Source organism: Poecilia latipinna, unplaced genomic scaffold (assembly GCF_001443285.1).
Source record: "Poecilia latipinna isolate Pla-1442-1.1 unplaced genomic scaffold, P_latipinna-1.0 Scaffold1350, whole genome shotgun sequence".
In the NCBI taxonomy this organism is placed as follows: Eukaryota; Metazoa; Chordata; class Actinopteri; order Cyprinodontiformes; family Poeciliidae; genus Poecilia; species Poecilia latipinna.
Genome location: NW_015113966.1, coordinates 49118 through 73593, shown reverse-complemented (window position 1 = coordinate 73593; position 24476 = coordinate 49118). Strand labels below are relative to the sequence as shown.

The 24476-nt window shown below is 39.6% G+C and overlaps 2 protein-coding genes and 1 long non-coding RNA gene across 4 annotated transcripts in view; 1 reads left to right on the top strand and 2 right to left on the bottom strand.

Moving 5' to 3' along the window:
* adcy2b (adenylate cyclase 2b (brain)) overlaps window positions 1-13714 on the top strand; it is a 70362-nt gene extending 56648 nt beyond the window's left edge. For both annotated transcript variants that reach the window (XM_015056035.1, XM_015056034.1), the window contains exons 19-25: window positions 2664-2748; window positions 5468-5626; window positions 7863-8009; window positions 8194-8301; window positions 12217-12331; window positions 12464-12588; window positions 12769-13714. In XM_015056035.1, coding sequence (XP_014911521.1) covers window positions 2664-2748; window positions 5468-5626; window positions 7863-8009; window positions 8194-8301; window positions 12217-12331; window positions 12464-12588; window positions 12769-12921 — 892 coding nt within the window. In that variant the 3' untranslated portion in view covers window positions 12922-13714. The remainder of the gene's footprint in view (window positions 1-2663; window positions 2749-5467; window positions 5627-7862; window positions 8010-8193; window positions 8302-12216; window positions 12332-12463; window positions 12589-12768) is intronic.
* On the bottom strand, window positions 6527-8183 carry LOC106961926 (uncharacterized). Its single transcript, XR_001427856.1, has 2 exons — window positions 8081-8183; window positions 6527-7091 (listed from the first exon to the last, which is right to left on the bottom strand). It is a non-coding gene; the product is annotated as an uncharacterized LOC106961926 (long non-coding RNA).
* Window positions 13715-15088: 1374 nt separating the features above from the next.
* On the bottom strand, window positions 15089-19283 carry cfap90 (cilia and flagella associated protein 90). The gene is made up of 3 exons (XM_015056036.1): window positions 19077-19283; window positions 18047-18163; window positions 15089-15339 (listed from the first exon to the last, which is right to left on the bottom strand). The coding sequence occupies exons 1-3, from the start codon at window positions 19191-19193 to the stop codon at window positions 15160-15162; spliced, it is 414 nt and encodes a 137-aa protein (XP_014911522.1). The 5' UTR covers window positions 19194-19283; the 3' UTR covers window positions 15089-15159.
* Between the last annotated feature and the right edge of the window lie 5193 nt (window positions 19284-24476).

Here is a 24476-nt window from a genome sequence, read left to right as displayed (position 1 = left end):
AAGTAGCATGTTTAGAAAGGTCCAATCTGTAATTTAAGTGCATTTATTCAACGGGGGGAAAGGTTTGGACCCACCGTCCTTAAACACAGAAGGCTTTTAAGGAATTCATATTCTACTTTTCTTTTACTTATAATCTGTCATATCTTTTATTAACGGGTTGTACCTAAATTGAGAAATAAAGGCCTGATTCATGTATGTTGAGTCACTTAAGCAGAACATCACATAAAGTCATAAAAACATATCAAAAAGGATTTAAAATAACAGTAGCCACGATAAACCAGGCTGGATGAGAACCCAAGTTTACCAGAGGCTGATGGAGAGGGAGGTGAAAATGTAGAGAACCAAATTATTACTAAAAAATGTCATAAAGTAGATTTAAGGGATTCAAGTCACTCTTAAGGATATGTTCCCATTTTAGAGACAGTTCTTCAGATCATAGAAACATAAAATAAAGAGGGAAAAAACCCTCTACATTTGATTAGAAGGGTAGATATGATGAAATAAGCAGACACTGCAGAGTTTCTAGAAGCATGAAGATTATCTCGGATCAGCTGTTACAGATGGAAGCTATTTTGGTCAGCTTGTTCGAGTCAACAAATAAGCTCAAAAAAGTTTTTAATTAAATTCCTCAGTATGAACTTCATCTTTCTGGTTATTACTCTACAAAAACAGGCTGTTTCAGGAAGCAGAATACGTCTAAAACGGGACTCCTTTATATTAACCAACAATTTAAAACTACAGAAAAAAATTGTTATTGATCTACAAGTGGCTGCTCAGAATAATATTCATATACTGTGCTGTTAATTAGATGATTACGTTTGTTAGTTTGAAATAGAAATCCATGATTTATGAATGTGTTTTATCTAGAAAGGACTTACACGGGCAGTAGCCCAGGGCCCCAAATTTGGGGTGACCCCAAAAATTTTTAATATTTTTGCAATTAATGCATATTTTATTTTGTATCTTTTAATATAAAACTCATAGGCCCATATGAAGTGTGTTTTTTTGTAATATTGTTGCATTTTGTTGTATAAAACACTAAAATATTTGAAAATTCTGAACTTATTGTATGTCGTTAAGGGGCAAACATGGACTGTTCTCACATGGGATATTTTAAACCTGCAGCTGTACAGGCCTACCAATAATGTACTATAATTAGCCTGACTAAACTGTTGTTTTTTAAATTGTGTGTATATATAATTATTTATTTTTTTGGATAGTGGACCAAAACTGGCTGTAGCCTCTGGCCCTTAAAATTCTAAATCCGGCCCTGCATTCACCATTAATAATCTGCTGTTAACAGTTAGATAAATCCCATGGCTCATGCTCATTAAAAATGAATAGGTGGAAAGGTAATAACGTATGTGCTGACGTTTTGAAATGTAAACAAAAAATGAGATGCAAGTAACAACAAGAACAGCATCACAAGTCTTACATTTACTGAAACTTTTATTTTTTCCAGACAAGACAAATGTGTGATATTGGATTACTTTGTTATGTCCAGAAACAAAGGCTTGCTGCATCTCTAAAAACAACATTTTGGCATCAGCTGAAAGGTTTTTGATCGTTTAAGGAGATAATAATGATGAAATCATGGTGGTGGGTTTTTTTTCCAGACCAGCTGATTAGGATGTGATTGCAATCAGACTCTGAACGTACCAAACTCTGAAGGAGTTCTTGTAAACAGGTGTCTTATGCTATTTATCTACTGATGTCCAAGAAAGTTGTTTCTTTAAAGAAGAGCAGGTCTTGATTGGCAGATTGTCCTTAATAATAATAATATTCCTTTGTTACAATGCACTCATGCATTGTAACAAAGAAATACTAAACCATATTTTGCAAACTTTAAGAAGCACAACAGGAGTGGAATGGCCATCCTGCAATGCTGACTATTTCATCAGCAGGGCAAAACTGAAATAAATAAGACTGCAGAGAACCTCAAGGGTCACGAATATTTGCAGAAGGACAAAATACTATTTATATATCATGCTGTTTAAGAAGAACATTTATTAGTGAGTTTTGCTTTTTTTTTCTACAAAACACAATTACTCACATTAGGACTTGTTGCATTGCCTTCCATTCATTTTAGTAACTAAGTTTACACCTAACCCAGACATTTTCCCTAATCCCAACGACTGCTAGTCTGTTCCTAAACCTAACCCTAAATTTAGATGCAATCGTTTCATTTCCATTGTGTGTGTGTTATGTAATTATTGCGGCCACAGTCAGTAGCTTTTGTCACTGCAGAGAAAAGGTTGCATGTAGTCATCAGCTTCATGGATAACAGCACATTGTGGATTCTCTGTTCAGCTTGTTGCTTTTAATTTGCATTCGGTTAATTAAACCGAATGAAAATTAAATGTGACTGAATTTGTCGTTATCATTTTTGAAAACTGGTAAACGTAGATTGACGTAACATTTCAGGCGCCATCAGTCAAAATGACAGATAACAAAAACAAAGTCGAGCACAACCTCTATGTAGTAAAATGTTCCATGAGGAAAAAGTGATTTTCTGTTGGCAAATGGACACATTTTTATCTGTGACATTGTGTTACTGCTACAAATGAATATGAATTTATACATCTTTACTACCTGCAGTTAAACTAAAACAATGTTTCTAAGTGAACGTGATAATTGTGAGGGTTTTCAAACATGTTTTTCAGACCGGGCGTCCTGAAGGACCTGAAGACCATGGGCTCCGTGTCTCTGTTCATCTTCTTCATCACTCTGCTGGTATTAGCCAGGCAGGTGAGTGGCTCGCCCCCCGTGGAGACATCACTGATAATAAAACTTGATTTCTCTGCCACTGCTGCAGTCATAACTACGTAATTAGGTAATTCAGCATTCAAAGATCATCTTCAGCTCCATGTAAGTAGAGATGGAGACTTCTGGGGGTCGGTTGGGGTGGGGGGAAAGGAACTCTGACTCCTTCAGAGAAGGATATTTTTGCAGTCCAGAAGCTTTCTGGGTATAAAAATACGTCTTCAGACTTTTTGTCTTCTGTAATGTTGGTTCGCCGCCACCGTCCTCACGTCATGTGACACCGTAACTCCTCTGACACAGATTTTCTGCGGGGAATTGAATCTTTTTTTAGGGGTAACATCTATTATGTCAAAGCAGATGTTCCGAGCTGGGACTTCTGTACCCACATCCGGAGCTCCCCAGAGATGTGTGATCGGCCCAATCGGCTTCTTGCGTTGTTCTCGTTCTGGGTCACCGAGACCCAGTCACAGAGAAATAAAGGTTTTGTTGACCCGACTAGGATATTTAAAACTCCTTGTTTGAAGCTGATTCTTAAAATACTTCTTTTTTTTTTCAGTTTCAATTACAAAATTCTTCCATTATCTAACGCTAAAATTATTATTGGAAGACCTCTTTGCCCCGAGTGGTTGAGGCGGTCAAAACGATTCTGCACGCTTCAAGCAGGCCGTTAACAAATTTTCCTCGCCAAATTTCTTATCAGCTCTAATGAGGTCTTTTCTCAGAACTTTCTTCAGAGGGGAGGAGAAATCAGGTTACAAGAAAAACAGCATCAGTGATTCATCCCCCAAGAACAGGTTGCACAGTGGAGCAAAACTCATTTACAGCCTCGTTTAGCTGCTTTCTAAACGGCATTTGGAATGAGCTGGCCTACTTTCCAGACTCGCCGAGGTAGACTCTCCTCGTCTACGTTTACACACGCAACCCGAATGATGCCTGTTGTTAATTTGTGCTAAGAAGGTGGAAGGCTGTTTCTCAGAAACTCCCAAACCCCAAAAAATCCCTCCGTCCATCGGTGGTGGAATCTTCTAAATTTTCCACGTCTGATGCTAATGTCAAGGAATAAAATAAATAACTCGGTGCATTTATCTATCATCCAACCTGCTGATCAGCTACATCTCCCTGGACAGTCGGTATAGGAGCCCGCCCACCAGAACCTTGTAGCCTTCGGATGCAGAGACGGTGCGCTCCGGAAACGGAGGCGCGAACACGCAACCTCGGGTTGTCTTGACCTTCGTATACGAGTCCTGCTAACATATGCAGATGTATTCAAAACTACCTCAAGCATGAATAACCAAAAAGCACAGAAAGAGAGAAGGAAGCAGCAGCTATGTTTTATGCAAAGCAGCTTCTGTCTGCTTTTTCCTTGAGCAATAGCTGCGCTGCTTCTCGCATTGTCTCGCTGTCTTGTTATTGGCACTCTAATTTTTTTCCATGAATACCAAGCATTCCAAATACGACCGCCTCGCAGTCGCGACGCATTAGGAGAGAAATTAAGCCGCCTGCCACTGAGAAGCAATAAGCTGAAGGTAGTTTTGCACAAGGCCTTTATTTCAGGGACCAATCAAGTCAGTTTCACTGCAATAATAAAAAACTAAATAAAAAATATTACCAAGTGTTTTTGGTCTAGTTTTTAGTGCAAATCTCTTAGTACACTTGAAATTAGCTTACAAGAAACTTTTCAGCAAGTCAATATTTCCTTAACACAAATGAAAAGTATCAGTTTCACTGGAAGATTATTTTACTTATAACTTGGAAAAATGTCTTGTTTTAAGTCGAATAATCTGCTAGTTTTTTTAAAAAACAATATAAAAAATTATTGACTTAAAACAAGCTTGATTGGGCCAACCAAGCTGAAAAGTTACTTGTAAGTTAATTCTATCTAATTTCAAGTGAACGTTGATATTTGCACTAGAAACTAGAACAAAAGTACTTGGTAAGATTTTTTGTTTTTGCAGTTCAATATTTATTTATTTATAGTATTGTTATGTAAATGTTGATTTAATTTAATGAAGCGACTGTGGATATCAGCAGATATTTTGTACTGACAGAGGAAACATGAAAAGGAAAAGAAAACACAGAAAAATAACACGTATTCCTGTCAGAAAAACTTTATGCTCACAAACGACCACAAACCCTGGCCCAGTACAGCTATATATTTACAATGGAAACTAGACCAGAAATACTTGGTGAGATTTTGTGTTTTTGCAGTGATTCAGGTAATTTGCTATGTGTGGTGAAATTTGGTGGTGGGAGTATGATGCTGCGGGGTTGTGTTCTTTAGCAAGGCGTTTACAGAAAGACGTTCGAAGCTAAATAAAAAAACAATCCTGAAAGAAAAGCAGAGCATTTAAACCAGAGCTGCAGTGAGATGGATTAAATCAAAGCACATTTATGTGTCAGAATGGCCCAGTCAAAGTACAGACCTAGATGTAACTAAAAATTTGTGACAAAACTCAACTGTTGTTTTCAGACATTACCCAATCGGGTTTGAGCTATTTTGTAGAGATGAAGTAGCGATAGTGTCACACCTCAAAACACTTGGCTGGATTTCTATTTGTTAAATGTTTTGAAAACATCGTATAATTTTACTTCTACTTAACAATTATCCTCTATTTTATGTTAAAGGATCATAAAATCCTTCTAAAAGTCTTTAAGTCAAGGCTTACAGAGAGTCTTCCCTCTCCTCTTCATCCTCCTCCAACAGAACGAGTATTACTGCCGGCTGGACTTCCTGTGGCGGGACAAGTTCAAGAGGGAGTGTGAGGAAATAGAAACCATGGAGAACCTGAACCGGGTTCTGCTGGAGAATGTCCTACCGGCGCACGTGGCCGAGCACTTCCTGGGACGCAACTGGAAAAATGAGGTGAAAAAAAAATACCAAGATGTTTCTAGGTGTCAATTCATGGAGGAAAACATAGATCAAATCAGCAAATGTTGCGACTTTGATGTCATTGTGCAATATTATCGTGCAGAAGTCTTTGGTCAGTCATCGTTCCTTCCTATTTTGCCATTTCTGACCTGAAATTCTTTATTGTAGCCATGATCAGGATTTCTTTTGAACTTTCTGAAACTCTTAGTGTTTTTGTTTGGATGATTTTAGTACATTTTCAGCCCCTTCTGACAATTTCTAAGAGAATCTTCTCTTTGTTCCTTGTTACTTGACTCTGACGTGTGAATCATTAAAACATGAAAAACTCGAGGGATGAACCAGTGGCAGACACTTTTAAGCAGCATATTTCCTCTCTTTGCTGGTAGCAATCTCAAAGCTCTAGATCTGGATCCATGAAAACTGGGCTCCATCTTTTACAGTTTCTGATTTGAAAAGGCTTTAAAAAATAGTACAGTTAAAGAAAAATAAGCAATATTTCTCTGCCTGCATAATAAAATAGTTCTGGGAGTATTTTGACTGAGTCGTGCCTCAGTGAAGTAAAAGGTGCTGTAATGCACCTGCGCCTTTCACTTCAGCCTTCAGCTCTGCCTCACTCGTCTTCCTCGGTGACCCAGTTACGACAGTGGCAGCCACTCTCATCGGGAGGGGGACCGTGCATTGAAAATTTGAGGATTATTCTCCAAGAAAAGCTGAACAGCAGTGCAGTAGTCATTCCAGGTTTCCACCGTCTCTGACCAGTAAACACTGAACTGGGTGGCACCCCTGGTGAAGATGTGTCCAAAGCCTTAGAAGGAATTATTTTATATACACTCCCATATCAGCATGAGTACATTGTTCCCTCTGCTGTTCATACTATGAACAACAGCCTTTTTTGCCTTTTTTTTGTATCTGGATGTCCCGATACAACTTTTCCCTCCTGATACGATACTAATATCGCAGATATGAGCATTGGCCAATATTGATATTGACCCGGCGTGATATCAGCACAAATCATACACACTTTTATGACTAATTTAGTGGTGTATGATGTTAGAAAAGACTTGATTGAGCAATTTTAATCAAACAGAGAACAATAGTCAGCAGCAGTAGGTCTGAGAACAACTGAGCCATTTATCATGAACCAATGGGTCTACATGTCAGTATCAGAAATCGCTCTGATATCGATACTGGAAATCGGTCCAACTTTGATATCGCGCTGATCGGGACACCTACCCTAATCTGATTATAGTGCCAGTTAAGTTTCTGTTAGCGTCAAGCCAACTTCCTCATGTTTACATTTGTGATGGTAGCATTTCCAAAAAACTTACTGGCGTTTTTTATTGTAATGGTTGTCATGGAGACGTTCTGGCCCCCAAGATGCCCCTCTCTGCAGTGAGCCTCTGAGGTTTCTTTTTGTGTGCTGGGCAGATGAAAATAGGTCCAGCTTTGTGGCCAGTGGCTGAAAGAGACGGTTCTCCGTGTCATGTTGTAAACACACAGAAAAACAAGATGGTGGACGACTAAACAGAAGTTTCTAGAAAACCTGATGAAAGGAATAAAGTTGAAATGTTAGCAACCCTCGAGTTTATTTAGAGGAAATTCTTTCTACAGGCAAAAATAATGGTTTTGCCTTTAACAATGTGGGGCTTTTATCCACAATGAATAGATGTAGTCAAGTGAATTCTCCTCATTTTTTTTATTGTGATATATGAATTGATCTCAGGTTTTTTCATACATTATTTACCGTAGATGCCAATAAAGTAGTACACATTCGCATGCTGTTATTGATGTTGTTTTTCTTAGCTGTTACACTTTGCATGATCTCTTCACCCAGTATAACTTGCTTTACTTTCTGCTCTGAAACATTTCCAAAAAAAAGTTGTACAAGACAAAACCCCTTTCGCTCTGAGCGTCACCTGAGCTGCTCTGTTCTTACCTCCTCCTTTCTAAAGATGAATGCCCCTGTTTTCCAGCTGCCACGGGGACCCGGCGTCCCTGCAGAGATGATTAAAGCGTCTTCTTATTTATTTAAAGTCTAAGTGTCAGTATTCAGCATGAGGCATTTAGGGCATGCTATTTTTTTATTTTATTTTTTGTGAAGCCCGATGAAACCACAGGCCATTTCCCTTCATCTTTCTGGCGCGAGTGCTTATTCGATACGGCCCATCCAGCTGTTATCTTTTTCTTCTTCTTCTTTTCCTTTTTCTTCTTCTTCTTTGCTTGTTATCAGGATCTTTATCATCAGTCATACGAGTCAGTGTGTGTGATGTTCGCCTCCATCCCGGACTTCAAAGAGTTTTACACCGAGTCTGATGTCAATAAGGAAGGACTGGAGTGCCTCCGACTTCTCAACGAGATCATAGCCGACTTTGATGAGGTAAACTCCTCTCTTACTAATAATCCTGACTGTCTGAAAGTGTGGAAAAAGACAAAAGAAAGATTTCTGACCTTCTCCGGTGAAGTGTCATGATGCTCCTGAGCGGAAGGAGCACAAAGCCAGGCGTTCGTTTGGATGCTGCTCCGGTTTCACGCTTAGTGCTGGCTTCCCTCTGCGTTCACAGCTGCTGTCTAAGCCCAAGTTCAGCGGCGTGGAGAAGATAAAGACCATTGGTAGCACCTACATGGCTGCAACTGGGCTCAATGTGGCTCCAGGACCAGAGTGCACACAAGTAAGCTGTCACCTCAACAGTAAGACTCAGCAAATCCTAAGACAAGTAGCTTGTAGCTACAAGTGCATTCTGTCCCAATCAAACCACTATGTCTATGTATTTTACTGGGATTTATGTGGGAGGTAAGAGAGGTTGGTTTTCATAACTTTTGTAACATTGATGTTCAATTTCAGTCTGACTCCTGACAACAATCAGCAGAAATTTGAATCTCCATGTTCGAAGCTTAAAGAAACATAACCAAAAGACCTGCAGCTTTAATTGCAACATAGGGTGGGGTCTACAGATAGTACAGGAGATAACTGACCAAAATCTTTCACGTGTGCATCAAGGACCTAACTTGGCACCCATGTTTCCAGCAGCTTGCTTTAAAAAAAAAAAAACAACTAAAAAATCTCAGCCACTAAAAAATTCAAGATGGCCACCACAGTCGTGAAGGAAAATTAATTTTTGCTCTTGATTTGCCCGTATTTATCAAAGATGAATACATTTAGTGTTAAATCATTCATAACTGGACCCATGGATTTCAGATTTACTGATAATTTTTTAGATTTTTCAAGATGGCCACCATGGTTGTCATGGAAAATAAATTTCTTCACTAAAATTGTCAATTAGATGAATGTGTTTGCTGTCAAAACATGGCCTACATATTTTGAACCATAGAAATCATGTGGTTCAAAATGGCCACCAAGATCTGGATCTTATGTTTGCACTAAGATCGGCTGTAGGTATTGACATTGTGGGCAGCTTAACAGAAAGTTAGGTTCAGTAGCCACTTATTCTGTAAACAAGAGTTTTAGCTCTGCTAACACCTAACTGCTAAACACATAAAAAATTTGAGCCAACTAACACTACAATGTGAGACGCATGAAAAAATAAAGAATGCTATTGCTAAGATGCTACATATAGAAAAATATGGGGAAGCTAAGCTAATGCTAAACCGCTAACCACCTAATAAAAGTGGCAGAAGCTATTGCTAACTATTTAGATGATGTTACATATCTTTGTCTCAGTTGACGACTGGTGTGAAAACCACAAACAGAAAAGTCCTCTGTTTCAGTTTTGCCATCTGATTTTGTTACATATTAATTTAAAATAGTATAATAGGACGACCAAAATGAGGGGCATTTTATGGCAATAACTGGTTAAAAGAGAAAGAAAAAAAAAAGACGGCCATCTTGAAAAATTCAAGTGGCTAATGGTAAATATGAAAAACATATGACCTGAGGGTTGAGTATGCTAATTTTGTATGCTAGTATCCATACTTGAAAGACCTTTACAGTAACATGATGCACTAAAATTGGCCTTAATGCAAAATGCACACCAGACTTGACACACTCTACTTTCTCCTGGATTTATTACTAACCATCCCCAATTGAAAACACTAAAGCTTGTTGTCGTAATGTGACAAATTGCCAAGAAGTTGATTGGTTATGAAGACTTTTGGAGGCTCTATGCTGAGAATACAGCGGCTTCATGCAAGGAGTCAACAGAGGGTTATTTTTTAGTCTCTGTATGTACATTTGACAAGTCCCTGGACTTTCCCTTCTAATTATCTACAGCTGCCTGAGGCCTCAAAAAATGGGGCAGTGAAAAGCATCGCAGCGTCAACGGCTTTCCAAGCGCAGCTAAAAGCCCCGTGTGGGTCGCTCCATGAAATCTGCAGCAGCGTCACCCGTCCATCAGTGATTCATTGCCGCACATCTGAATGCATGTGAACAAATGGGGGTCTTGTTCAGACATCAGCGCTGTGTCAGGAGATCTGCCGGATTGTTGAAAATCTGGATTAATTGGGTGTCCACTCAGCCCCGCCTCCTATTCAGACACTGTTGCTGCATCAGTCAAGAGATTTTCTTTAAATATATCTTAACATCCAACGGGCCAGACTCTTCAATCAACATTTGTAGTTATTTTTGCCTTTTAGTTTTCATGTGACATTTTTTTTGTACAATTAAACTACTAACCCCAAATTTAAAAAAAAAAACAAAAAAACTACCAGACAGTAGTTACATGAAAGTGTACGCTCTTTAACTAGTCAACCACATCCTGACCTTGTTAAACTTCCCCACTCTAGGTTGTAACATTTTCTCCAGATCTCTGACTTTGAGGACATTTTCTGATAGAGTAAATCGTGAAACTAATTTTAATCAGTCACAGATAATCTAACCAAAACCAAAACACAGTTTTCAAATATTTTTATTCATTTCAGGGGGAAAAAGAATTATCCAAACCCACCTGGCACTTTGTCTTTCTAAACCCATCAAGCTTTTGTAATAACAGGAAATGACATCACCATGGATTAATTTTGATCCAGTGTTCTTTGGCAAATGTCTTAGCCCCACTGGAGGATATTTAAGTGTGATTAGCATGTTTAAGATCCTGCCACAGCATTTCAATAGGATTTTATGACCAAGCCATTTTTGAAACTTTGACTAGGCCTCTCCAAACTTTAAGTTAGCTTTTTTCTAGAGATAAAGTAGCTTGTGTACTTCAGGTCATTGTCCGGGTGCATAAGCTAAGCTGCTACTGACACTCTGATTCGCTGTAGGCTCTAAAATGTAGAAATGGCTTTAAAATCATTTCCAAAATGATTTTAAAGCTAGTTACTGAATTACATCTCAACAACTTTGTTTCTCACCTTTTGTCAAAGTTCTTAGACCTTCTTCATGTTGCCAGAAGTTTCTTCATTTTACATGTTGATCATTTATAAAACAAAGACCTGGTCAGAGAAACTGAGACAGAAACCTTCTCTAATCACTGTTAACTGGTTTATATTTATGTATTTAAGGGGTTACATTTTCAGAGCAGTTACGTTTAATCTTGAGGACTTACTGTACGTATTTGGTTCATGAAATCCTTAGTGACCTCTCTGCGAACTCTGGCTTAACCTGAATGATTCAAACGAGCAAATTTCATGCTAACCTCACAAGGACAGCCGATCTCTATTTGTGGTTCATCAGATTCCCTGTAGCAGGTGCAGACTTAGGCAGACTACTTCCTGTAATGGATAGTTATGCTAGCAGCTTGTTCCAACTCTTTTCTTCTTTTCCAGCTTCTCTTCAAACAGATTGAACCAAAGACAGTAATTAATCACTGTCAATTCAGCGATTGGTTCCAACCTGCTGAGACCCAGGTTTGAGTACTGCCAGAGTGAATAAACCACGAAGAACAGGAAGTGGGGCAGGAAGTGACATGACAGGCTCTTCATACAGATGTGTTTTGATTTCAGTTGAGCTGCATAGGATAAATGTCACATTAAAAGGCAGAAAAGGTTCTGACGCAATTTCCCATGGTTTCATTTCTCATTCTTACCATCACTTTTAAAAAGTACAGTTTATTTTATGGATTTGACAAAGAGAAACGACTCTCCTCGTTTCCGTTTTGGTCACTGATTTTGTGAGCAGACGTCATGGAGGCAAACTAGGATAACTGTGGCTTCGTTTCCATTACAAATGGATGCAGATTTTTGTCTGTATTCTGCTGATGTTGAAAGAAACATAATTTCACAACTGTGGTGTTTCCATTACATAAGAAATAAAATTAAAATCACACAGGGATAAGCTGGTTCATGCAATAGAAGCATTTTTTTTTAGCATCAAATGAGTCACGTGATCAACAACTGGAAGTTTCCACTGGCACAAACTACAAAGAAGACAGGAAGTAGTTGGATGATGATGTCGCAATAATAACTTATCACATAAACAAACTTATTCATGTGTTATCACAGCTCTTATTTAATAGAAAAACTGCAATTGCAAAATTTTGTTTTATTCTACATTAGCTGAATATTGACAATCTGTTGAGCACATTTGCAGATTGTGACTCCAGTTTGAGTTCCTCGTGTTTTTGTCATTGAGACAGAGATTTTGTTGCTGTTCACCTTAACACACGTTTCCATTCACTCTGCATTTCTCTCAGGAACACGACAGACAGTACATGCACATAGGCACCATGGTAGAGTTTGCCTTTGCTCTCGTTGGGAAGCTAGATGTCATCAACAAACACTCTTTTAATGACTTCAAGCTGCGAATAGGTATGAATCGTCTCCTGCAACCTTAAAACTGCATATTTGTTTCCCTCTTTTTCATTTAGAATCCGTTTTGTTGAATATTTGTGAAGATTACCCCAATGTCTATCTCTTTTGGTTATGCTGCTGTTTTGCCAGGTATTAACCATGGGCCGGTGATAGCGGGAGTCATTGGGGCTCAGAAGCCTCAATATGACATCTGGGGGAATAGTGTTAATGTGGCCAGCAGGATGGAAACCACAGGGGTTCTGGGTAAAATCCAGGTAAGATGTCTGTATGATGCATGTCCATCAAGCGATCACTTTTGTCTCTGAGTACTGTTCATTGCTCTCCGTGTGTCAACAAATTCACCCACTTTAGACACAAAAAAGTTAGCCAGCTAGCACAGGTATGTTGGCAGCTTTATTATTTCTCAATAATCCAAAGGATTTTGTGACATTCAGGTTACAGAAGAGACCAGTGGCATCTTATCCAACCTGGGCTACATGTGCTCATGCCGCGGCATCATCAACGTGAAGGGCAAAGGGGAGCTGAAGACCTACTTCGTCCACACAGAGATGACCCGGTCTCTGTCGCAGGGGACCGTGATGCCCTGAGCACGCCTCGGCCGCCAAAACACACCTGGAAACAACAATCGCACAAAGCGGCACAGAAGTGATTTGTCATGCTCTGTAAGTAGAACCCATCACCAGAAGCCAGCGACGCACCCGACCGGCATCCATCAAGGAGGCCGAGGTGGGCCGGCGCGGTCCTTCAACGCTGCACTCTGAGTGGGTTTGCACCTCTCCAGTGTTACGAGGACGTCACTCTGAGGAGTCTCTTCACGGCCTAAAGGAGTGCCTGACTAAAGAGAGGGTGGCTGAATTAGTGCAGCTCTCAAGGACCCCCAGTCACCTGTCTGTAAAATAGCAGTGGTGTGGAGCTAACTACCCATGCCGGTGTCGCAGTGCTTCACGGCCTTATACTTGAGGGAATTGAGCCGCCTGTCGAGTCAATTTGTTTTTTTTTTTTGTTTGTTTGTTTTTGTTTTTCCAACTCTGTCTGCCTGATTGGCACTGAGAGTTGATTTTTGGTTCATTTCGTTTCCAAATGGCTGTTACAATAATTCTCGTCATATAGGGGCTGTTGGTGTCAACAAATTGCCAGCTTGATGGGTAGTTTGCCAAAAAAAAAAAAAAAAGATAAATAAAACCTGTGATTGTATTTCTAGCTTTATAGCTGCATATGTGTCCCACATGCCAACAGGTGGAGTCTGACTCATGAAGCAAGGGGAAAGGTTTCTGTTTTTTAAATAATGAAAGCTGGAGCCATGCCAACAGCATGTGTGTGAACGTTCACTGCCATCTTTTTTTTTTGTTATCCATTAAAACATTTGTATATAAATTCTCAGCGCGTGTTGTTTTAATTCTCCAAAAACTAAAAAGCCCACGCTGGAACCGTCATTCAGTGAAAACATGCACAATGAGCCTAAAAGTAGTTGGGACAGACTTTTGCTGTCGCCAATACCATTTACATTATTACGTTAAGCGTTCTTGTAGATCCTGATGGCTGTGGGCTGAAAGGATCTCCTGTAACAGTCCATATCACAGCGGTCCTGAGGAAGCCTCTGACTGTTTTGATCTCATGAAGATGAAACTCGGGGTCGTCCGTAACATTTTTCATTTTATGAAAATTCCTTCTTTGGCCCACAACAGAGTCGGTTAAGATCGTTTCAGACTTTCACGATTAAGGTAAGTTAGCATTACTTCCTTAATCAAAAAAATACGTTTTAAGTGCCTGAACTTGTAAATATTTTCATTTGGAGGATCAATAAACCATATATATGCTACAATCTAGGGTTTGTTTGTCTTTTTTTAAAGAAAATGTAAGCCCAAACTAAATAGAGAATCGTTCCAGATCAAAGCTGCGTTTTGAGTCATATATTCAGTTGGATTTTTTTTTTACCACTTAAAGAAAATGCAAGTAAAGAAATAATATCCAAGGCCATGATTAAATATTTTATTATATGCTGTATCAGGACACATTTGAATAAAACATTGCATAGAAATAACCTATAGAAGCACTTCATCTTGTCTCTTGTTTCACAAAAGCAACTCACTGCTCCATGAAAATGTTAACAAGGAAAATGTAGGAGATATTTTAAGCATGTTCGTATTAATATTCATAAATCCATGCGGAGAGAACAACGATGATCTTACAGGAAAAAGTGCCAAGGAGCAACAGACCAGATTTTACTCCACGGCTCCCTGAGGTGTGAAACCAATTATTTCTAAAGGCTTTAGTTACAAACTACTACCCCGTGTTACAGCACTGTTCACTTATTCATCCAGGTTTTTTTCCCTTCTTATTTGAAAGCAGAAAATATCACCTTGTGTGTTGGCTCCTAATCCTCATTAACAAACGCTGCGGTTCTAACACCAAACGAGACCGAAATAGCTCCCCGCCGCACTACCGAGAATAAAAGGTATATTTCAACCATAACACAAATATCAGTAGGCCGACTAGCGATAACATAAAACAGACTAAAGTTATTTGATGTACAGAGACGTTTCTGGTTGTGTAAGTTCACAGTTTGTGCACGAAAGGAAACGAGGAGCCTGGTGATTCAAAGAAGATGGTTAAGGATAAAACAGAAAACAGGTGTTTGAAAAAAGTGATGGAAAAAAAAAAAGCGGACTATGAATCCTATTCAATCTGAAACTCTATGTCAAGCATGTATCTGAAAAGGTAAACAGTGGTAGAAACTGTCCTATCACACAAAAACAACCAGGTGAAAAACACATTTATTATGTGAAGATGGAAGGAACCTTGTACATCAGGGTGGGACAGAGCTTTCAGAGTGGAACCACTGACCCATATCCTTCTGCCATACTCCAGATGATCCCGCTTTTCCTGTAAAAATCGGATTTGATCAAAGCCACGCGTGGGTGCCGCTTCGCTGTTCGGTTGATGGTTGAATTGAAACGACGGCCATATTCCGAAGACGACAGCAGAGCCACAGGTCTGGACTTCTCCTGTTAGGGGAGAGAAAGTGATACTTAGAACTGGACACGCTGTGGTGCTTTCAAAAGTCTCTGGATAGATTCAGAAATATCCCAAATATGAGCTGAATGTTTAGAAATAGTTTGAGCTAAATGTCTTCACACAACCTCTTGCAAGGTCGTTGCAGACAGAAAGGGGATCTTTGAATATTTTCTTCAAAGACCAGTCAGGGAATTTAACTTTGACTTCACACCATCTGTACGCAAACTCATTGTTGTCCTGGGTCAGACCAGTGGCAGTGGTGTCATCTACGAACTTCAGGAGTTCTGCAAACAAGTCAGCTGAGGCGCAGTGGTTTGTGTACAGAGAAGAGAAGTGGGGCGAGAACACATCCCTGGGGAGCACTGGTGCTGAGTAGATAAGGACAAACACTAACTCGTTAGTCATTAAATATTATATTAAATAAATTAAATAAACTAACTTAATAGTCATTAAAAAGATGTTCAGGAGTCAGGAGCTATCGTTACGAATTTAGATCTGTGTAAGTTTAAACAAGCTGCTCTTTTTACTGTCATTTCCTGATGACGGTAAACCAGATCAGTTTAGAAATACCTTATTAAGATAAACGCTAAAAAAAAGGGGGTTCGTAAGAGAAACGCTCTCTTCGCCTACTAAGATTTTCAATTTGAGATTCTGTACTGTTCATTTTATCACATTTCTTTTTGCATTTTCCACACAAAAGAGACTTTGTTTACAAGAATAGCAATGTCGAGGTGTGAAGGACAAAGAAAGTGTTGTAACAAAAACATTGCTGCTAAAATGAACGTCCAGAAGAACACGCTGCCAAGAAATCGACATTAGAGCAAAAAAAAAAAAGATCTTATTTGGTGGCTCCCCAACTCTACTACCACTTATATAATCTCGATAGGAAACAGCGCCCACTCCTGGCTCTGTGAGCTCCTCGTCTCGGTTTAATGGGTTTCAGCAAAAAATATGGGGCCAACAAGAAATAATCCAGTGTCTGAGCACACAAGAGAATAGTTTATTTTACATTCATATTCAAATGTAATCCTTGGAAAAGCAATGTCCTAATTCAGCAGGAACTGTCAGCAACCCTGACAGCCAACCACTCAACTCGGTGTAATTACAAGCTCAGCAGTGTGTGTTTGCCTCTGCTTTGTTCGTCGCTCTTTCTGCTTTCAGCGACCCAGAAACTCACTGTGAGCTACTTTTCCTTGACATGAATAATTACTTCGAGGAACTGAAAAGGCTTCAGAAAGCAAACATTAAACAAATGTCACAAAGCTCGCATGTCAGTGCCAGGGCACTAAAAATACTAAATCAACACCAACATAATTCAGGAGGTTTAATAAAAGGTAGAATGGAGGAATCAGTTGGTCCATTTGAGTCTTTTCTGCTCATCTGGGTCTCTCACACACGTAAAACACAAACAACTTCACTTTTGTCTCTAGAATACTTTGCTGTACTGTTTACTAGAAGGTTGCATCTTGGGTTGTGTGGGTTTTTTAAATTAAAGTGGAATTAATAACTCTCTCAGATAAGAGAGGCTCTCTCCTGGGATTCCTCCCTGGCCAGACTCAACAATAATTTCTTCATCTTTTTTCTTATCGTACTCTCGTGACCTTTGACATTTGACAAGCTCGAGTCTGAGATTCGGCTCAGGTTTCTTTGCGTTGCCCTTCCTCGAAGTGTTGCGCTACCTCATGTTATAGTGAACTTGCTGGAACAGAGACTCCTGGGAAACCTGTCAGAACAAAACTTACAGGTTTTGTTTTTGCTGTTTTTCTTTCCATGTCTGGAAAAATCTGTTAAAAAAAACTTCTCAATTTTTTTGTTTTTTTATTTTTTATTGTTGCTGCTAACATCGTTGGTGATGTGTTGCCACCTACATGTTCCAGACCATCAAACTGCCAACACCACAATAAACTCCTAATTTCAGTTTATGTCTGGACTACAGAGGGTGGCTGCCGATCACATCAGGGTCTGAAACCTTCTGAAATGTGCTTTGGTCTAAAAGAACCTGAATTGAATGTTTGAAAACAACTTCAAAGGGTAAATTTGAAACAAACACAACGGAGAAACCTACCAAAAGAATGCAATATTCAGTGAAACAAGGTGGTGGCAGTATCATGATCAGTTGTTATTTTGTTGTTGTTGCCTAACACCTTCAGGTGTCTGCATTAAAGCTGGAAAGGAGTAGATTTTATTTTCCACCAGTTTGGATGGAACTTTTGGTTTGGTTTAAACTTGGATCCAAAAAAAAAAAAAAAGAAAAAAAAGAATAACTTAATGATGTGAATGTTTAAGTTTTAGAGTGGCCCAGTCAAAGTCCAGAAATAAATCTGTTACAATGTGACAGATCTGGAAAACATTTCCTCAGACAAAGTGGAAAAATATTGACAGAAACAAAGAAAACTGAACAAAAGATGAAAAAAACTAAAAAAAATGGTTAGACAAAGTATTAATTTAAGGTAGGCAACTGTCATATTAAATGTAGGAGAACTAGAAAGAAGATTTTTATGATCTGATTTTTACTTTACAGCATGTTTACAGGCCACTAATATGGCTTTTTCTATTTAACCCTTAACCCTCACCCCTGGAAAATACAATGGAAAAACGCCATGTGGGCGTTCCACTGCATGGAAGGGGTTAAGGCAATAAAAGAATAGAAGAATTAAACTAGGTGAAGTGACAGAGTTACTCATATGTAGCTGTTACCTCCTCGTTTATGTCGAGTCCTCGTTCTCTCGAGTGCTTCTTGGTGTGGTATTGCTTCTTCGTCTCGAAATCCTCAATGTTACGATACATTCGGTCAAACATGGACACTTCAGTGATCTGAAAATGGAGAAGATGCCAACAACATGAATGTGTTTTGCAGCCTTTACAGCTTCGGTTTTTGCCAATATGTGTTTGGAATATATATATATATATATATATATATATATATATATATATAGAAGCAGAAGTTTTCCATCTTCTGCTCTACAGAATCGTGTCGCCACCAGTGCAGAGCTTGCTCAACATCAAAGTGTGAGAGTGTGTCTAGATGCCAAGCATGTTAATATGCCAGGTTTCGAGGGAATGGTTCTTTGTAGCTAAAATGTTATGTTTGTTTGTCAATCTGTTAATCTAAAAGGTTTTGAGGGAGGTTTTCTGACAAAAATGATTCGTAATATGATATTCAACAGTTGATTAATAAGCAACCACTGAAAGCATCCTGAAAATGTGCAGGCTTTGGAATGAGGAACCGTAAAAGACCAAATTAAAAGACAAAATATGAAACATTACCATGAAACCTAGAGAGGTATTACGAAAACTTTAGAAGTCAATATATTAGAATAGTAGGTTAAAACTTAATGTTGTTTCAAATGTGACGAGTACAAAGCTAACAATTGAACCATCAAAGTTCATTTTATAAAGGTTATAAATGTACTATTTAACGTATAAGGGTGTCGAGAGGACCCCATGTGGTGAGCTGTTGACCCTGCGCGCGATTCCAGAGGGCGTGGAGCGGAACCTCACGTCGGACTGACGTATATGCGCTTTTCCTCCGCCCCCCGCGCGCCATCCATTTTTATCTATTTATTATTTGTTTATTGTGCGTTTGGTTTTCGACGCTTTCCGTCCGACCGCCGTGACATCTTTCTCGCAGTGACTCATTATAATTTGTACAAAAACGAGAATCAGGGTGCTGACATTTAGTAACAGTATCAGTTGAATTCCACTCCATTAGCTTCATTAGCATTACCTTTGCCTTGCTGTTGAAGTAACACATTTCTTTGGGCTCCTTACGCTGCGGTGAGATTAAACTTAAGATTGAGGGTTTAGCCTCCTCTTTGGTTTGATCCTCGGATGAAGCGTCCATCTTCCACACAAGCAAAACAAACGAGCCGACCTACCCGAAGACGGGAACTGTCACAGTCTGAGAGAATGCTAACGTTTGTGGTTGCTAGGATACCGAGCGGAGGTCGGATGTGATGCGTTCAGAGGTTCACTCTTTGACTCGGAAATGTGAGTTTCTGAGCCATACTCTGCCGTGTAACCTTTTAGGAATTGATTTTAGTAACACCCAGGGAAAGCAATTGACAAATTTCTTCATGTGATTCGAGCTCAGTATAAATACAGATGTTCTGTCTAATTTAACTGGCCCTCGTAAACATCTAAGGACGGCACGTTGTCTCACCGCTGTTATTCTCCGCCTGCAGTGGCATTTGTCCCTTGGAGGGCCTTCAGACCTCTGTCACTTAATTTGTTTTGTAACTGTGACAGCAAATAGTATTAGAAGGCCTGGACACAGTATGCCTCAAGGACATGGCATATGTGGCTCAATTATGGACGACATTTCAAAGTTTCCTGGCAATGATTCAAAATATGTATTATTTATTTATTTATTTATTTTTTAGATATTCATATAAATAACCATCCAGTCCATTGGCGATGTATAAAGTAGATGGTGCGGTACCAGTTAATCTGAACAAATTGAATCTAAAGGTCAGACAGACTGGCAAAATTGTGAAATGGAAGGTATGACACATCCATCCATCTTCTTTACCCGTTTGATCTGTGCTGGGTTGCAGGGGCCTACTGCCAGGGGCCATTGAGCAAGAGGCAGGGCACACCCTGGACAGGCTGTCAGTCCATCATGGGAGTTGCCAGCTAATCAAGCATGCATGTTTTTGGGCCTTGCCGGAGTACCGGGAGAGAACACTGAGAACATGCCAACCTGAGAAGCTGAGATTTGGTTGTAGGACCGTCATGGGAGGGAACAGTCAGTACTAACATCTGCTCCACATTTTCCTAAAATTACACCAAGTCTTCTTTGCAAACTAGCTCTAGCTGAGACAGACACTAATAGCCATTTTCATTTACAGCGACAGATTCCTTGTTCAATTTATTGCTGGAACATGATCAGACTGTGCTGATACATGAATATTCAGTGATCCAATCCACTCCGTTTTAGCTCTGGCTGTGTGTTTCAGGTTGTCACCATGCTGGAACAGCCTCAAGTCCTGAGGTTTGAGATGTTCTTCCAGAATTACCCTGTATTTAGATCTATTTTCCAAAAATCTCTGACAAACTTTCTTTTCCCTGCTGAAGCTAAGCAACCCCAGCATTAAGTCTCCACTGTATGCTGCGTCTACTATATATATGAAAGGGTGCAAACTTCTTTTTTTTTTTTGTTTTTTTTTTGTTTTTGGTCAAATAATTGTACATATAAATTGCATCTGTGACAAACTAATTGGAGCAGCTTTCCAGTTAACCTATTAGCTTTAATTAATCAGACCCCGGCCACCTTCCATAGACTGTGAGCCAATCCCACCTGCTGCTATTTCTCTCTTCTTCCTCCTTGTAATTATGACAGCGTTAGCAGGGGGTAGCTAATGCAAGGACGCCACTCTGCTGAGAGCTGTGTCTGACTGCGACACACAACGCCACACACACTCTCACACACACACACTAAACAGACCACATGTGGCTCTGGAGAGCGAAGATTTGGACCGCCAGTGGTTCTTTCCACCAGCAGCGAGGACAGTCAGGGGGGATATGTGGACAAAGCACAGATAAGGGCACATGATCGTCACCAGCTTTCTTTCATTTCAGAGGTTGTCTCAGAGCGCAGGAGTAATTACTGCTGACATTTCGGAGGGATATATTGCTATTTATCGGGGACAGGGGCTGCGGTGGGAATGAAACAATCCGAGGACTTGGGGTCGGCCATTCAGCAGGGCTGAGTTAATAAAAACAAGCCACTGCTGTCACTGCGTCTCCCATGAAATTTTCCACTGCTCATTTAAAAAGAAAAAAAAAAAAAAACGGAACAAGAAGTTTCGATACTCTTGTTACAAATGAAATTTCACACAGCTGTACTGTGCTGTCCAAGTCCCTACAACAGCATGAAACCAAACATCCGTATTCACTGTGATGATGTCAAAAAAGACAAATTTTCTGTATTTCAAAATGGAAAATGAGGCTCACTTCTTTTTGTGGGAAAAAAAAAAAAAAAAATCCCAGGTCAGGATCTGTACTTGCAATACGTCAACAGCGACACCACCAACTACAACCTCATGCATCTCTGAAACAGACTTTTACAGATGTTACGAAAATGGAGGAAAACTGTTTTGTCAAGCATAGATTCATTTGAAAACTGAGCATGGCCTTAAACAAAATGTTACATGGGGGGCCAACTTCCCAGTCACCACAACTATTAAATAAGAATATATTCTCTGTATGAAGTCAGTTGTCCTGCAGGCCCTTCTCCTGCTCAAAGCAGCACCTTAGATTGCTTATGCCTTGGGCCGACTTTGACATCACAAGAAATTTATGGGGACTGTTAGTTTGAATTGTACCAATCAAATATAGTAACATTTTGATGTGTCTGTGTTAATGTGTCAAATCCGTTTTGTACAAAACTAAGTCATTTAATACCTTTCTTGTTCCTATTATTATTATTATTATTATTATTATTATTATTGTTAAATATTTGGAAGCACAATGGATCTATTTCAGTAAAACGAACGTAAACATTCCTGGAGATGCTAGTTGAGCATTGGTATAACACTCCCCCCTGGTGGACAACACAGGAAACACAGCATATGTGGGTAAAAGGGAATGAAGCTGTAGTTTATTTATTGTTGTTTATTTAAAGAATAAATGAAAACCATTTCTACATTAATAATGTCTTAATGTTTTCATTGTTATAATTATTAGACAGATGTACTCAGATAAGGGAATTGATATAAAAGCAACATGAGGCTAAAAAGGACAAAAAGCATAAATAAAAGTCAGTTTTTGAAAATTACGTCCCATCATCCCTCTACTCAAAACAAAGCCTCGCATGTTATCTCTTTATGGACACGTCAACATTTTATGATTTCTGGACGTCAGGTTGATAATCAAATGAATGTATTTCAACACAGGACTGTTTTGTTCTGTATATATCAGTAGTAGATTTGTCATTTGCAAGAATCTGACTGAGCTTGAGCTGTTTTGCAAAGAAGGATGAGAAAAAAAAGTTCCACTCTAAGTGAGCAAATTACAGAGAGAAATACCTAAAAAGGAGATGCAAAAAGGAGATTTTTTAAAAAAAGTAATGCAAATGTTACAATATTCAGAAAACAGCAACAACTTAAAAAAAGAGATTCACCCTTTACCTCCCAAATGATGCATAATTTTAAATTTGATGTATTATTCTAAAAAATACATTGAAGTTTGTGATTGTAACTTAACAATATGTGGAAAATTTTCGAGAAGTATTTGTATGTACACAATCACGCTTTTTATTTCACACATGATGTTGGAGCAGATCTAATGCATCAATTCCAGATTCATCCAGCAGATGGCAGCAGCCACAAGCGGTCAGCTGTCGCCTAATAAAGCCTACCATGACAGGATCTTAACCAAAGCAGCTGACCTTTTCTGGTATTGTTGTTTCCGGGAGACTTTCCTTACTGCAGTTTTACTTTCTTGAAGAATTATCAACTAAACCTTTAGTATTCTCTTAAAACAATCAGTTTCTATCTGTCTGTTTACCCCCCAAGATGTTTCTGTTACTACAACATACAGCTCATAAATTAAAGTAAAATTGTGAATTCAGTGACTTAAATGCTTTAATTTTTCACAAATATAATACGAGGCGCTGTTTTGTCACGTTATTGTTTTTGTTATAACTTGTAATGATCCATATTTGGCCTCTTAAGTTGCTCTCCTGTTGTTCCTTGATGACCCGACGTCTGCTCATTTCCGAAATCTGACGGAGATTCACCGAGCCGAGCGACCCAGCCCCTCCCGCCGCTTCGCAGACTCTCGCCTCGGCTCCACTCCGAGGAGGAACCCGGTGCCCCCTGTCTGATCGTTTCCAATTACGTTACCCCAAGATGGAGGTTTGCAGATGGCACGGCTAACACTCACCAGTCCCCGCAGCCATCCGTGTGGCTTCCATGACGCTTTTTTCCAGGACCGGAGAGACCGTGCTCAATCTTTCTCTCGTTTTTTGGAGGCATCTTCCACTTAGGAGGTAGTGAGCTCGGGGGATCTGGTCGAGGCAGCCATGAGCTCCGGGGAAGGAGCGGAGGAAACCACGAAGGACGCCGGCGACATAGAGGCGTTCTTTAAGACCGGTAAGGAGTGGGAGACCAAGCTTCCTTTGGTCCAACTACTAGATGGACATAGTTTCCCATCTGTGTGGTCTTCTTAGTGGTTCATAATGAAAACAGTCTGTAAATTCCCCTCATATGCTTAAGTGAAACGCATAGTAAATAGCCAAGGCTAATGCTGTTGTGTATATGTCCTATCTGATCGATTTCTGCTTCTACAACATATAGCTCAGCATTAGCAGGACTGCTAATTCTCCCGAGTTCCATTTTCGGACACCTCCTCGATTTTGCTGTGTTTGTCTGGTTCTGGTGTTTGGAAGTTCAACCCTGTCCTCTTGTCTTAATATGGTTATTAAACGCATACAGCCCAGCAGTTGCATAGTAAAACACAAACAATAGAAAAAACAGCTGGAGTTAAATTGTAAGGAAAACTGGAATGTTCTGCTTTAGCCACCAGACCTGTATGTGTCAAAGAGACATTGAGTCAGCCTATAGTACAAGAAGAGTGATTTATTTTCGGCTACAAATGGAGTATTTAATATTTATTGCATGAACCCACTGTTTAATAATGGGCTGGTTGTTTAATCCACATGTTTGAACACTGTGCTCTGTGTGCTAGCCTGGAAGCTAAGGACTCCTGGCTCAGATTTGGTGGATCCTCGCTGCTGGCTAGTGGATGCTAGCTCCTTTAAGCGGAGCTAGCTTGACTGTGGGTGGACCAGTCACCAGTCTGATTCATGTTTTCCCAGTTTCTCTGCAGATTAAGCGAGGATATAAATAATGCGTGTCTGTTCAGAATAATGTATTCTCTTGGCGTTGGTATGCGTTGTTTCCCATGCTGTCACAGCGAGCACAGCCGCGCAGGCTATGTAAACAATACATGGCGTGGCACATATAACCTGGGTGTGCACTGAACAACCAAAGCTAGCTTTTTTTTACCCCCCGTCCCCCAAATAGCTACCATGGCTAAATGTTACCTTTTTTTCTCCCCAGTACCAGCCACTGTCTTATTTCCGTAATAAAACGAGTAATGTAACGTGCCGTCATATACTAAG

Bases quoted from the DNA above. Each gene is read 5' to 3' on its own strand.
- cfap90 (XM_015056036.1), bottom strand. From the start codon at position 19,193: ATGGACGCTTCATCCGAGGATCAAACCAAAGAGGAGGCTAAACCCTCA. The intron at 18,164-19,076 runs GTAATGCTAATG...CTCCATTTTCAG, and splicing joins ACTTCAACAGCAAGGCAAAG to ATCACTGAAGTGTCCATGTT. The intron at 15,340-18,046 runs GTAACAGCTACA...CTCCCCTAACAG, and splicing joins GACTCGACATAAACGAGGAG to GAGAAGTCCAGACCTGTGGC.